Source organism: Euwallacea fornicatus, chromosome 27 (assembly GCF_040115645.1).
Source record: "Euwallacea fornicatus isolate EFF26 chromosome 27, ASM4011564v1, whole genome shotgun sequence".
NCBI lineage: Eukaryota > Metazoa > Arthropoda > Insecta > Coleoptera > Curculionidae > Euwallacea > Euwallacea fornicatus.
Genome location: NC_089567.1, coordinates 1190294 through 1206816, shown reverse-complemented (window position 1 = coordinate 1206816; position 16523 = coordinate 1190294). Strand labels below are relative to the sequence as shown.

The following is a 16523-nucleotide window of genomic DNA, read 5'->3' as shown; positions in this document are numbered from 1 at the left end:
AACATAGACAAAATCTAACAATTTAACATTCATGATAATGACAAAACAAATTTTAAAGTAATAACAGTAACAAACAAAAACGCAGAGACGGTGGTTCAATTGTAGAGAATGGATTGTTAATGTCGAGTTATAACTAGTTCAAATATCGGTGGAAGGCTAGGATTATTTGATAAGGAACTCCAGCTAAAGGTGCTTCGATAGTCTTAAATGGAGCGTTTAATAAGCAATTAATTTCCTAGTAGGATAAGTGCCTAAAAACTTCCCGCTGAACTTCTCGAGGACTTCCTGGCCTTGACAAGGAACGGTTTAGTTTTTAATCAAGTAATTTTGGTAGTAGATAAGATTAACACTATCGGTCTTGTGTAAGAGTGCAAGGAAATAATTGGGATATTTAATAGAGAAAATTCCAGTTCTTTTGGGTAACATCGAGGAAGCACCTCGAAGCGAGAAGAAAACTGAGCAATTTATCAGAATTTTGTTGCTCGCAAATTAAACCCTCTTGAATTAATTTAATTTGTTTCATTGTTCGAGACTACACCAAAGCTGATCTGTCTTTTCGCGGATGGATTAAAAGGAGAGTAAAAACTTTGTTCTCGAGAGGCAAACGAAGGTGCAAAAACATGAGTTCAAGAGCTTAAACTAAATTAGCTACCATCCAGTTTTGACGAAAACTCGATTTAAAAATGGGGGAATTTGTTAGCTTTTTATTGAACTTTGGCTCTTACTAATTAGTTCAAGTTGTTGTGAGACCAAGTTGCGATATTGCGGGAAATTTGCCAGGAAATATCCGGCAGAGATAAGCAGGGAAATTGAAATTGAAAATGGAAACTTTGGATGGAGTTAAGAATAAATACATTAATTTATGATTTGCTAATTTTCTAGATTTACGTTAGCTCGGTTTAGTTAATTCTCTGTTGGTGGCGAATGTCCTTTAAAGTGATGTGCGCAAGTCACTGTTTTCGGACCGCGAAAGGTTGCACAAGTGTGCGAAAAACCGTCCAAACATGCGTGGGAACAGGACTTAGTCGCGAACTATTTTACAACTCTAGTGGCATACCAGATAGAAAAGTAGATATTACGTAATTATCGATTACAAGTGGATTATTTATACAGGGTGTCTAAAGGAGAAGTTGCGTCATCATAAAAATCGTTGTCGCAGCTTGGTGTATCTGTAACCTCTGAGTCTTTTCGAAATAGCGTTTCTAGTCTCTGATGTTTTCTGATACTGCCCACCTGTATCAGAGGGCTCTTCGGCTATTACGTATTCATTAATTGCGAACGGCAAGGCCGTTTTTAAACGGTGTCTGTGAAAATATTTTATTTGCGCTTCCAGTGTAAACAGCCCCTTGCGAGAGCTTTAAAAACCCAATTTAAATAGGATGAAATTTAGCATTTACCCTTCTCAATTTATATGAATAATTCTGGCCACATAAAAACGCCGACAAAAAATTAATATTTCGAACCTCGTAAAAGTTCTTTTATTCTTCTTTATAGCTTGAAATTTTTGCGATTGACCCGGCAACTTTCTTCTTTTCAGCTAATTGGTAATTAAGAGGAGTTTTTATTATCACTTTATTCTTCGGGATGGCTTAAACGTTAATAAGTTTATCTGGCTAAATTGAAGCATCAATCTGTTTTACAAAACAATCCTAAGAAATCTCCCTTGTTATGTAAATAAACTTGGCGGATGAAAAGTTGCTCAATTAGGGACGGAATTGTTTCTGTTTTTTACTGGAAATTATGTAAAATTCCTAATAGAGAGAGGGAGAGAGAGAAAGAGAGAGAGAAAGAGAGAGAGAGAAAGAGAGAGCGCCCCTATTTGTTCTTAAAAAGTCTCAGGCCAATTAAACTTTTACTATTATAATTATCACCTCGGAAATTACCAAAATATCAATGGTTTTCTGCCTTGTGGCTGATCATCAGTGTGGTAATGTACGAGCATTAGTTAATTCGTTATGAATTGCAGCGTGTGGGAATTCGATCATGGAATTACACTGCGACTTCATGAGATGCGTGCTATAAAGATGCAGGCCACAATATTATAAATTATCGTCGAATACTGTTTTAATTGTGGTTAGCTTCTCGGATATGCACATATACAGGATGTTTCATAATCAAACTGACAAACGTTGAAGGGATATAGACCTGATAAAAATAAATATACTGCTGACATTAACGGACGACGCAGTGACTCGGTTCTTCAGATAGAAACTAACATCAGACGCCACCAAAAATCAACTGCCACCTCCAAACCATCAGATAAAAGATAACTCGGCAACAGTGGTAATAGATGGTCATCAAATGAAATCAAAACTGGAAGTAAAATACTTAGGGATCACAATTGATAATAATTTAAAATTCATCAAACGTGTACAAAACACAAGAACGGGAATCGTTAAGAGAGACAAACACTTTAGAACTCTGACGTAGAAAAACAAAGGAATTAGTACCAAAAGGGCTACTAAAATTTACAAATTCATCTGCTGACCGCGCTAAGAGCAAATGCTACAGAGAGGACAAGACAACACAAACTACAGAACACATCGCACTGAGACTAATCACCAAGATAAAACACCCCGAGAACCCCCTCCACAATCCATCCAAGGCACATTTATATGAACGGACACTAATGACTACAATGACGGAAAGATTACTACAGCTACAACCCAAATGGAAAGACAACCACTACAATTGGATTACACTCAATCCCCTTCGCCTAACAAGACCAAGTTGATAATCCCCCTTCGTCTTCCCTTCCACCACACTTCTGGAATATTTCCAAGAATTGTGATTTTTTTCTACTTATCTTTTTTTGTATGTTTTATTGAATTGTAAAGAAGAAAAGTAAAACATTATGACACGGCAGAAAGGTCAATGAGGACGAGAGCTCTTTCTTAAGCGAAAAAAGATTTTCCACTACTGTTAAAAACAAATATTTAGATAGAATAAAGTTGGGAACGAAATTGCTTCGTTTCCAAGAGACAGAGTGTTTAATTTCTTAATTGTCCTTAATTTTTTAAAATATTTCAACAAAGTTTGACATAAGGACGTGAAATTAGAGACATGCTACGACGGTTTAAATGTGCGTGTTCTGGAGTAGGCAGAATAGTCCCACCTACACCAGTAGCGTTCGTGTGACCATTCAATGGAATGTTTTTAATGAAAAAAGTGGTACTTCACTGACTGTTTTAAATACAAATATATTTTTATTACATGCTATCAATTCTTAATAAAAACGCCTCTTTTCTCTCTTTTTTTCTTATTTACGCTATAACTTGTAAACAAACGAAAATCGGATAACAACATTTGAGTTTTTTTACATTTATTTTTCATGTACAACACGCTCCTGAAGTTTGGCACGATCCTCCCGACTCACCCTGTATAAACAATGCTGGAGGACGCACTAATAGTTAACCTAAACTAACAGTTAACGTACGAAATGAAAAGGGCATTTTCGGGAATGTTAAAAATAAACCCCAAACCGACACAGGACCAGTAAAAATAAGGAAATTATAAATAAAAACGATAATCATAAAATTTTGAGTACAACATTACTATAAACAAAAATAACATACGAAGACGAAGACGAAAACATACGAGAAAAATTGGTAAGCTTGAATGACATCAAATTTGACAGAACTCGTATCCTAGCAACAGAACAATTGAAGAACAACTGGAGCATGCCCATTTAGTTCTTAAGGCGCATAATTTCTTTTTGCTCGAATTGATTGTGTTGAGACTAAATCACAAAATATTTTTTCTGGGCAACGACCGATTTCTCAAAAAATGGACAAGAGTGTAAAAAGATATAAAATTCAATTTATTACCGTACTGGAAAACCTTAGTTGATAGTTCGATTATAATTTGAAAAAATCATGCAATTTTAAGGCTGATGCACTCTTAAACCACCTTTTGTTGAGCTTTCAGTCGTTTAAAATTTTCAACAAATAAACACGCCAATGAACAAAAACATTTTTAAATTTTAGTCATTCTACATTAAGACCTTCCTGAAATATAAAATTTTTCAATTTTTTTTATTTATCTGAAGCTGATATATCAGCAACTGTAGGCATCACAGAAAAAATTCACATAAAAAGTCGACATGTTTTGAAGTCCTCTAAATACACCTGTTCTGTGTCGGTGGCGTTATCAATCACCCTGTACAGCGGTAACGCTCTTGCGCGTGCCCGTAGAGTATACCCACATAGACGTCAACCAAATCATCATGTTTTTCCTAAAACACGTGTTCGCTTTCGGCAATTTGAATTCAGGCATAGTTTGGAAAGAAATGAAGATAAAAGAGTGGAAATGGATAGATGAAAATTTTAAAGACCTTTTGATGATAATCCCAATTAAGTACCTGAAAAGCAGCTCTAAAACTTCAAATTAGTTCGTCAAAAGTTTGGAGGATTTTAAAGAAGGACCACCGAAATGCATATTATTTTCCACTTATACAAAATTTAATTCCTGGTGTGCCGAAAGACGATTGCTATTTTGTCAATGGATTTTAAACAGTTCGGGGTTAAATTCCGTATTTTTGAGAAATATCTTATGGACGGACAAAGCTACTTTTACCAGAAGGAGTGTAATTTATTTCCATAATTGTCATGCTCGGACACACGAAAACCATCATTCAATCCGTCGTCAAACCTTCCAACATGAATTTAAAGTTAACATTTGGTTGGGCGTAATTGGTGGTCATCCCACCGGACCTGTTTTCGTTCCGCAGAGGGTAAACGCCCAAATACCTTACGACTTTTTTAATAACAATTTGCATGAACATTTGCAACATATTCCGCTGTCTACAGGGCTAGACAGTTCAATTCAACTGGATGGCACTCTTTGTCATTTTGGACATTGAGGCAGGGAATGGTGGAATCTTAATTATCCAGATCGCTGGATAGGGCGCTTAAGCAATTATGAAAATTACGGTTGTGTCCCCGAAGAAGCTGCTGCGTCTTAGCCAGCCAGATCTCGAGGCGTAAATCCTTTGGATTATTTCGTCTGGTATTATCTGAAAGAACACGTATATGCAGAAGAAATTGATGATGGACTTAGTTCATTTTAAGAATGGTGAGGGCATGTGCAAAATTGCGGAGGAACGACCAAGCAATATCAGCCGCTACTAATTCGCTGAGAAGGATATGTGAAATGTGTATTCACGAAGCTGGTCTTCATTCTGAGCACTTCTCATAACAATTTATGTTCATTTGTTACTGTTGATTCTGTTAGCAATAAATATTTTTTAATTCCGAATTGTATTTATATTTTAGACCTATGGAAACAACTATTGGATGGCGTGCATGCAGACGTTTTTTTTTTTTACCGAAAAACGATACTTCGGAGGACAAAAGTCTAGCGAGATTTTCCCTACAAAATTTAACGGGAATTCCAAAAATATTTTTTAATTTCAAAAAAAGCATTGCCGTACCATTTTTTTATTGAAAAATATCCCAAGTAGTGCTCGCCTGCACGGCACTAGTGGACCTAATGTTAATGTTTTTGCGGCAAAATACGGCCTATTGAGCGAGCAAAGTGTGAGCAAACTTCCATTGTAATACCTGTGGAGATTTGAAAGCCATTACAAAATTTCGATTTTTTTGCGAAAATTTGATACCCTGCACCTTAGTGAGGAAAGGTTTATGAATACAGTTTTAATGAGTTAATTGTCGTATTTTAATTACTTCTATGTAATCCTCGATAATTTCTGTAAAACTTTCAAACGTCCTGTATAATATAAAAGGTGGTTAGATATTTTTGCAAATATCTCTTAAACTAATTTTACTAATAAAACAAACTGAAGAAGCAGAATAGTAACAAAGATATAAGAGATTAACTGGAAGTTAATGAATACAATTTTAAAATGTCATAGAAAATGTTCTGATATGAAATACTGAGAGTGACCATGAAAAAAGTAACGCCCCGTAAAGTATTTGAAATTTAGTTAGTAGTAGGAGTTAAAATAATTGTTGAGTTAATTATCTTTAGAAATAACAGAGAAAGTAATGAAAATTTAAGAAAATGCTAAAATTTGACACAATTGGAAATCAAAATGGAAGCTATTTAAGACATGTCGTCATATAAAGTTTTTATCTTAAAATAAGCTCATGGTTGACCCATTTAACTTTCCACCTTTCGTTAAGAGACACTATTTATATATAAAGGGTGTCTTATTAATAATCATGCATAATAACGTGAAAATTTACTACTTTACAAATAGCCGAGTACGCCACTATATTGTACGAAATAACCTGCCTCGTGCTCTGTAAGAACCATTTTGAATGTTACGGTATCTTGAATAAAAGTTTGACGTAATCAAAAATGGCCGGTTTCCAAAAATCCCCAGTATATCGGAAACAAATGAAGGTAGACCGTTTTCTTTTGGGCTAATAAAGTAAGTTCAAAAATAACTTTTAGTAATTTTCGAATCCCCCTCTTGCGAAATGAATTTGGCAAAGTGTGTATTGAGTTTGCAGGAATGCACAAAGCTCTTACCAAGGATGAACCGTTTTGACAAATTCAAATGAAAAATGCCTCATGGTACGCACTTTCTTGTGGTCAACGTGCTTGTGTTGTCTCCTTTATATGTTTTTTATTTCATCTATATAATTTTTCTGATTAAAAAGTTTGATTTGAAGAACCAATGAACAAACAGGTCTCGTCAATAAAACAATTAAACGCCTTAATAAACATTTATTTTATTTTCAGATCTTTAAGGAGGGTACTGCCTACATCTACATACATTACACCTGTAGATTTTGTACAAATTCTGTGTGACCAATCAAATACACATAATTTATGTTAAATTTATTAATACTGTTTTTTTTTTGTATGCAGACGGGTTACACGCGAATGTTTCTATATTACTCTTACTGACGTAATAAAAAAACATCTAAGTAATTAACATGTTCAGCTTTGACTAATCACCATAAAATTTGGAGGGATCAACACGATAGAAGATTTGCAATAAATGCATGATGGTATCACAAATTTTCATAATTTGACTTAATGCAAGCTTTACAAATTCATATGTGCAGATTGATTGTGTGCATTAGCAACGGTTTGTTGGCCTTAAATATTTACAATCGAAATGGCAATGCAAATCTAAAAGGAATAAATATGTAAAATAACTACTGAATAAAAGAAACCATGAATGCAAATACAGAGTGATTCTCTTGTACTTACGCGGACAATCTTTTACAAATATAAGTTCACATGAACTGAGTGAAAAGAAAAACGTAATTTTTTCAGTTAGTGCAACTACTGGGAGGTGATACGAGTGGGCAAGCAAGTAATGGAGTACAAAATTAAAGGACACCCTGTATGTTCTTTAAAGACAAATCGACTAGTTTTGCCAAAAACGGCACATTTTCTTTAAAGCTCATGGCAGCGTATATCAGGTCATGGTTCAGCTGGCGGTTCCAGGCCAAAAATTGAGATTTAAAATATAAGATAAAGCAGGGATCGTCATCATTTCACTACCTTTAAGAAACATTATGATACTTGTCCGATGTGTATGGAAGGAGCAAGCACTAGTACTTTGGAAAGGTGCTATCCTGACCTGCAGGTAGCCAATTTGCATGTTACATCGCGGTTTTTCCTGTAGCTTTTGAAGGAACTTTTTGCTTCGTCAAGTTGTATTCAAAGCAAAAAAGTTGAAGCACTTTTTTGCAATTATAACTTAAGTCACCATTTCCCATGCTCGTGTGTCTAAGTTAAGAATTACCCTGTATACGCTGAAAACAGTATGAAACGAAAGCGACAACAGGGAATTGCAGGAAACAGGAGTAAGGGGCCCGAAAGATGGGATACATTTGCAAAGCAAAATTATTGGAAATGGATGTTTCTACATCCACTTGGAATATTTTTCAAAGAAAAAAACATTACACCGATTGTACATAGAGGACGAAATGTCGTCAAAAATTGAATGAAATATTGTTGATTAAAAAAATTGCTAGAACATGTCAAATACTATTTTTAGTAGTAGATTTTTCGACTTCACAGACGTGTGTCCAGGGTTATCAATGTAGTAGATATGTGCTTAAAAAAGCCCACGTCTAAGTTCAACAGTTTATGATAAAAATTGCAAAAAATAAAAATAACAATAAAACTATTAGATTATATTAGAACTTTTCTTATCATTTGAGGAGGTATTTGTTGAGCTTCTTGAAAAATTTGATCCTTTAACTCTTCTATGTTGTTGGGCTTGGGTAAGTACATCCTATGTGTCAAACAACACCATAAAATAGTTCATAAAGGTGAGGTCAAGCGATCTAGCAGACCACTCTAATTGCCCCCCTCATCGAAACTATCGATTATATTATTATTATTATTATTATACGGATGAGTTACATGAAATATTTTCAGAATTTCTCAAAGAACTCAAAAACGTCATAATGTACTTGGGATTCCATGACTAAAATATGGAAAAGTGCATTTATCGACTATATGGATAACCCTCTGTGTATGTGCGTTAAGTTAAAAAATGCACTACTTCAAACAATATTTGACGTGCTCCAGCATTTTAATGAACAAATTATTCCTCAATTTTTAACGAATTTATGTGGGACTTGTGGTCCTCTATATACAGTCTGTCCGGTTTTCTTTGGACAGCGGCTGCATCTCGGTAAGTAGAGCAAGTAGCAACTTCGGACAAACAAATTTATTACTAATGTGACTATGAGAAATCTCTGGAAAATATTTCCAGCTTCGTGAAATCGCCGCAAGGGGGCGTAGTAGGGACGGTAGTTCCTTAAAAGCGACAAATCTATACTAAGTCACTAGTTAAGGAACACATTTTAATTTACTATCAATAAGATTAAATCATTTTGAAACTTTTTTGTTTGACACATAATTTCATAATTTACATAATGAAAGTGGGGGAAGCCGATGAATCATTTTAAGTTCAAACTATCATATCTCTGTTTCTAATTATCCGATTTCAGTGATTCTGCACTTCATTGTGGGAGAATTATAAGCCGATTTAATATCCACATTGACCAAAAATCCATAGTCCAGAACAAAATCGCTAGAGGGCATTCTTTCAGGTAATAGCGGTTTTCTTCATTTTTCTTTAACAAATCAAATGGAACTATACTATTTTCATAAGCCCATCTTGTAAAGCTTTAAAAAACCTACACTTTCCCCGAAAGGCGCATTTCAATATTCTTTTTCGTTTTTGACTTATTGATAAATAACTGAATTGATATGTCGATTTTAAGGAACTGCGGTCCCTACTACGCCCCCTTACGGCGATTTCACGAAGCTGGAAATATTTTCCAGAGATTTCTCATAGTCACATTAGTAATAAATTTGTTTGTCCGAAGTTGCTACTTGCTCTACTTACCGAGATGCAGCCGCTGTCCAAAAAAAACCGGACATGTCTATACAATACTGTAATATCTAACACGTTAGAGAGGGTTTTAACCCACCGCTCGTGCTAGTGATAAGAGCGTGGAAAAACGTTACTTTTCGCACAGCTTAGGTGCTATTAATTTTGCTTTGCAGAGTAAAAATGTCGTGAAGGAAAACAGCATTTAGCGGGCACTACTTGGGCTTGGTTCATATCTAAAAAGAAGCAAAAAAAACTGTATAAGTACCTTAAAGACCTGCTACTAGGTCACACTCGTACAAGTAAGTATTTTAAGTGTAAGCTTTCCCATGATAACGATGAGATTAATACAAGTTTGGAAATTACGCATTCTGAGTAACAGTTGCGCTTGATACTCTTTACCTCGCTTTAATATTTAAATTAATTGATAAGAGTTGAATTTACACAGATAAAAACGAATGGATATTTAATTTTTGTTTTTTTAAGTTGAATTTCACTTGTAAAGCTTTCAAAGTGCAAGACACGCGAAAAATTGTTTAATGAATATTTAAATTTTGTGTAGTCGACAGTTGGAAAGTAATATTAAGTAATAAAGATGGCGCAAGACTGACGGCCAGAGGCGTACTTGTAGTAAATCCTGTAATTTCCATCCATCATTAAGAAAACTGTTTCCATTAAACCAGGAAGGAAAAGCACTAAGTTTTGAACCAAAACGTTTAAACCAAAATTATAACACACAGTCTCACATTTATCAACTCATTAGCAAAAATAGATGCCAAATATTCCCTTTATTTATGCTCATTCGCACCCTATTTAAAATATGTCAGTTTGCAGAAGATTTTCCCTGCTCTTGTGCAATTGCTCTCAAATGATTTTGTTACAAATGTGTCCATCTCCATGTCCATTTCCCAATAAAGTGATGGAAGTTTCTTGGGCGTTGTTTATGATCCTCCGGTTTATGGACATTGTAGGTTTTCTGTTGATGGACTGAGATCGTTTCGTGGAGACTAATGACATAGAGGTTGCTTGTTGCCCTGTGCAGGTGCTGCAGCGATTGCGCTGCTGTTTTTTGCATAGAAGATATCTGAAAATAAATTTTCATTTTAAGTCTCGAACACTAGCTCAAACTAATAAAGTTTTATTATAAATACAGTGCGCATATAGTCGCCTTCCACCTCGTTTTATCCTCAAAACATGGTAATTTGAAATTACGACCTCAAGATTTCCAAATGGCGGCTGACCGCCATTTTGTATCACTTTTTTGGCATTTAGTGACGGGTAATTTGAGATCGACAGCTCTAGATACAGTTATACAAAATGGCACCGAACCTTTTTGAAAATTTGGTGACGGTCGTTTGAAAGATCAATAAATATTGCAAAGCAAAGGAGTGTTCGCATTCACGCGTGCGGCAAAACGGCATGTCGATGGTGGTGGCTTGCATTCTCCGCGAACGTTTTTGACACGTATCACTTTATTTTCCGCACAAGAAGACTTTCATCGGACATGTGCGATAAGGTGTTATCGAATGGCAGATATGTGCGGTGATGCATACGTGGACAAAATATTATGACTCAGTGTCATATCCTTCAACCACATATCATTAGTATTACTTCTTTCGATGCAAAATGAATGTAAATTACTTTATTTCACAGTTTCGAATTTAATTAATGGTTTCCGTGATGCACATAAATTTAATATTATTTAGTAATAATTTTTAGTGGTTATGCATAGGTTTGTTTATTTTATAATTGTAGCTATGGTTTGCAGTTTGGTTGCTCTGAACGCTCATTAGTTTGTTTTATTACGCGTTTAATCTGATATAACGTCACGCAATTTCTGAGCAAAAGCCTTGCAAAATATTTTATTGGGGGTCACCAAGAGAAGGTTCACCCTATGTGCTATAATAAATATTTAAAACCGTTCTTCGTCGTTCTGCATCTTCTTAAGGTGATATGAAATTTATATAAAGTTCATGGTAAAACACGTGAAAATTTAGATGTAGCCAGTGAATGAGCGAATTTGGTTTCTTCTTTACAAATTATTAAATATTTTAAATGAAAATCGTGTTGAGGACATTAAAACTGGCTACTACCTTAATTAAAACGCTTACTCGTGCTTGACAAAACTACGCCTTCTGGTTGCCATAATTAGTTGCTTCCAAGAAGGAAAAAGGAGAAAGGGCGTGCAATCTAGGCAAATCAGGTTTATTTCCCTTTTGAAACCAGGAAGTCGAATAGCTCCTAATTATCTGAATTACCTTTAATAGAAACCGCAATTCCTCAGTAATTTCATATAAATGCATTTATATGAATTAGCCATTATGTATATACTCCTACATGATACTAATTATTACATGTATGTACGAGAATATTCTTGCTTCAGCAGTATAAAGCATGTAGCATTTATAAAAGGCTTTTAGCAACATAATACGCGACAGCATGATATTCGATGAGGATATAATGAAAACTATCATCCCCGGCGGGGAAGGTTTCTGTCCTCAAGGGACGATTTTCATTATATGTGTATTACCGTTTAACGTAAAATCTCAACACATAAATAGTCAATTTTTCTTAATTCTTAAGGGATTTATTCCTTCTTCTTTCCTAATTTCCTGCTAGAGATTCGCTAATTGATACATAAATCATTTTTAGTAGAACTTCCAATCGATTTAGATAGAGGTTGGATTTGGCAAAATTCTGAGAAATTGTGCCCGAAAATTAGAGAAGATGCATGTGATTTTAGGTAGCTAATAAAATAGCAACTACTTGAATAGCTAAATAAACAGTAACAACATATAGTACGTTCCGAAAAAGGAAGCCAATTCGGTAACCGTAGATTCATAAATCATCAAGAAATTTGTAGCAGCAACTTAGGCCTTTGAGACATAGAGAGCCTTAAAGCTCAATTTCAATTTTCCTCTTCGGTATGGTCGCTATGGTTTTTGAGATATTAAGTCGAAATTTTGAACGTTTACCTGAATGATTAATATGTTGGCAACTTTAACTTTAACCTAATTTTCATGCAAACATTTAAATGGAACCTTAGGTATTCATTGTTAGACGGATCTGAAGCCAGATATTAAAATTAATAGTGCATTAATAATCTGCCCTTAATTTACTGAGTGATTCCCTTTTCCGAGCGGAAATTTCCCATACATCGTATTTTCTCTGTAACGTAGTCGTATATTATGTCTTCAGACACAATCAACTTCGTTTTGCCATTAACATTTCTGACATGCCTCAATATCTCATTTAGGATGTAGATAACCTTCACCTCTAATTTAGCTTATAATTGCGCGGTACTGAAATTTGCAGTTCAAAGTGATTAAACGTAGGATGATATGAATGTTGAAAGTTCTATGAAGATATTGAGATCGTGCATACCAACTTTATCGGCTCGATTATAGGTATAATGTCAAAGGTCCAAAGCGAAGACAAGTTAATACATATTACTTTAGGTCTCGTTCCAATATATCTCAGAGAATCAACGCGTTGAAAGGGAGTTTGAGGCTGAGGGCATAATTCTCGAGATTCGGGCGACAGTGTTTAAATAGACTTCTTTAATAAGCTTAATAAAGTTCAAATAGATTCTCTATTAAATAGTCAGGGTGCCCCAGAACTCACGGTAGTAATGAGTATTGAGCGTGAAAAAATTGATTCAATTAAGCGCGTCTTAGGACAAAAGTTTCCTGTTTTTGTATTCGCCCCAGGGGGTGGAAGCTATTTTTTTTATAAATCTCGAAATTTTTATTTCGCACATTCCTAAAATCCTAAATTATATAGGAAATCTGTAAAAGAACTCGCATCTCTAACGGTTGTCGAGATATTTTCAATTAAGCGATTCCGTGCAATTCCAATTTCTCTCAAATGATCAAAAGGAAATGGGGCATTTAATTATATAATAACATGCAAGGGACGCATTTAATATGTCGGAGTTGCTACTATGTTGTTGTGTATGGATCTGTATATTAACGCATTTTTGTTTTTTTTTTTGGAAAATCTCGGAAAACCAACTGTTTTTCTTCCATCAAAATAGCTATAGGCGACAAAGAATCGTTTTCGAATATATTCTCGAAGTTTCCAAAAGGGGAAAACCCTCGGTTACACAGTGTTACTAAAGATTATCGCAAGTTAGCAAGTTGCCTTAAGTGGACACTTACAAACATTCTAAGTTAAGCACACATACAAGACCCGAAGATTTATGTATAGGATGGGCAAGTTTCAATGTTTTGATAGTAAATAACCAAATATAAACTGGATTTTTTTGCTAATGTATTGGAAGAAGATCCAAAAATGGAAAGTACACATCTTGAATTAAAAATAGATTTTTCCCAACATACTGGAAGTTTCTTAATTTCGTTATAATAGGAAGAAACGGGGTATGTATGCAACCAATTGCGCACAAAGCCCTCAACAGCTTCATCGTTGTCGAATCTTTCTCCTCCCAATGCCTTTTTCAACGCGTCAAGTATGTAAGTCACATGAGGACAAGTCTGGTCTCCAGGGAGAGTTTTCCAATGTTGACCAGTGAATTTCTTCAAATTTTTTCCAAATCAAGTTGGGTGTGTGAGGACGGGCATTGTCGTGAAGCAGTATCACGTTTTTAATCGAAGATTCTCATCTTTTCTCGCGATATGCAAGATTTGTCTCAGCTAGTAGCTGTCAGTAGTAAGCTGCGTTAACTGTGCGACGATCATGGAGAAACTCAACGTGCAAATGCCCTTTGAGATCTCAAAAAACGCATTGATCAGAGGACGGCGAGCACGGAACTCGTTCTCAACTACTTCTCATCTTTCCAGAAATTTCTTATGCCTTTCGTACATTTGTCCGTCAAGTCTTTGAAGGATTTCCGGTGATTTTACACCTTCGCATATAAGAATTTTTGTAACAATGCAACCTGAGAGTGTAATTCGTGTTCACTCATGGTGATACCACTTAAAAAGGCAACATCGTGGTAAATGGGAGAGAGAGAGACAGAGAGAGAAACTAATCCGGCATTCTTGAGGTTTTTTTGAGGCGAATTCAGTGCCGGTTTAAATTTTTTTAAATCGTTTTTCGCCCTCACGTTATAAACGAAAATTCGATTTTTTTGCATTTTATAAAAATCCTCTTAATGTTTTTGCTTCACTAGTTACATAAAAATAACTTTTATGCTATTAGGACACTTTTTGAGCATATTACGATGATAAAAATAAATTTTTTTAGAGTTCACGATTTTGAGGGTTGTGACATAAAGTTTTATTTTTTTAAATATAAATCATATTGGTTATTAGCAACATTAAAAATACTTTTTTTCCTCTTTTTAGACCTTTAAGGTCTTGTAGCAGTTTCTTATATATATATTGACAGAAAACACTTTTTACGAAAGGTGGCTGTGATATTGACGTAGAGAAACAAACGAGGCGCGCAGCTAAGACGCGCAGGAGCAAGTTCTGTTATTGACAAGTTGTCAAAACACTGTCAAAAATCAATAACATTCAGTTATTACAGTGGTTTTAAAATTATTTACCATTATATACAGAATGTTTAAAAATTATGAAAAATATGATATGTTGGAATGTTTTACTATTAGTATTATTATTATTATCATTGTCAAACACAAAGAAATGCCTTTTAAATCCCTTGTAAGCGAGGGGAACTCCTCATCCCAGATACCAAAAATATGAAAAGGATGAGACCCAGTGAGATCCGTATAATGATAGGAAGTCCTAGGTGGTACGGTGTCCTGCGTCCTTTCCTAGATATTCGTGCACAATACGCGCTGTTACGAAAAGCACGGCTTTCTGCATAGGGTTAAACAGATATTCCTCGACTCCCAGATGTTTTAGATTAGTTAGAAGATTTTTCGGAATGAGTCTAGTAATGGACAGGATAATTAGGACTATGCGCACACTCCTCATTCTCCATTGTTCCCAGATCTCTTCCTCCAAATCCCTGTATTTATGGATTTTCTCATTATGCTTTGTCACCAAATTGTTATTTGGGATAGCTAGGTCGATCAGCGGCATGTCGGTCTCTTATCATCATCATTATTATTATTTTATGCATCTTAATTATGCCCGTCACTTATTATCTATGTCAATATCACAGTCATTTATTGCAAAACGTGTTTTTTGTTAAAGTAGTTGTAAAAAACAAATACGAGACTCCACAAATTATGGTTCATTTTAACGTTCATTAATTTAAAAAAAAAAAAAACGTCTTTTTAATGATGCAAAAAAATAGAATTTATTTTAAGGAAAATAAAACTTTACGTCATGAATCTAAAAACCATGGACTTGTGTATGTATATAATGTAAAAGTCATTTTTACCTAACTAGCTAAATTAAAAAATTAGAGGGATTTCTTGAAAATGTCGAAGATCGAAGTATTGTTCGTAAGACAAGCACAAAACACTAACCGTTTTGTAGATTCCTCATAAAAACGGCATTTGCCCACCCCGTACATATAAGAACCTTATATGCCAAAAGTCTCTAAGGATGGGCCGGGTCTTAAGCGCTAAACAGCCTTGAAGTCTCCATACTGAGAATTTAATGTACGCTTAATTTTACTACACTTAAGAGGTTAGAGCAAGGCTGCTTTAATCCGGATTTAGTTCAAAAGCCCCGTAAAATTTTAGGTGTTGAGTAAATATTTTCGAGTATCAGATAAGATGTAGCTTTGCGTTGAGTGAGCTCAGGGGAATTTATTAAATTTTGAATTAACGTTGATCGCATCAAAGCCAATAAAATACTCAAAATTAAGTTCGACATCTTAATTAATCACATTGCAATTAGCAAAAAAAGTCGCAAATTCGGCGAACTGCCGAAAATTGACTTATTTAATTAGAAAACCAATTAAGTTCACAGTCAATCAACGTGGTGAAATTTTTTCCGAAAAATGGACCTTTAAAAATAAGTAAAAGAGAAATGTCGCTTGAAATCCCAAAGGCACAGTCACGTTTTCATTTCATGTAGAGTAATGTCCATTTAACTGATTTATAAGACATTGCACCAGTTTTTCCTGTTGAATGCGACCGAATGCAGTGCTCGTTTAATAAAGCGGTATCAACCCTCGTTACACAACAATTAGCCGCAGTTATTTACAAAGGGCTGTTTCATCCAACTTAAAATTATTATTCTTACGAAATTGACTAACTTCATATAAATTAATAAATCATTGTGCTGGAAAATTAGCACGCCGGAAAGTTCAA

At 34.9% G+C, this 16523-nt stretch overlaps 1 protein-coding gene across 2 annotated transcripts in view; it reads right to left on the bottom strand.

The window, feature by feature from the left end:
* Nucleotides 1–6678: 6678 nt before the first annotated feature.
* CCHa1-R (CCHamide-1 receptor) overlaps nt 6679–16523 on the bottom strand; it is a 97430-nt gene continuing 87585 nt past the window's right edge. For both annotated transcript variants that reach the window (XM_066296996.1, XM_066296995.1), the window contains exon 6: nt 6679–10415. In XM_066296996.1, the coding sequence (XP_066153093.1) occupies nt 10196–10415 (220 nt within the window). In that variant the 3' untranslated portion in view covers nt 6679–10195. The remainder of the gene's footprint in view (nt 10416–16523) is intronic.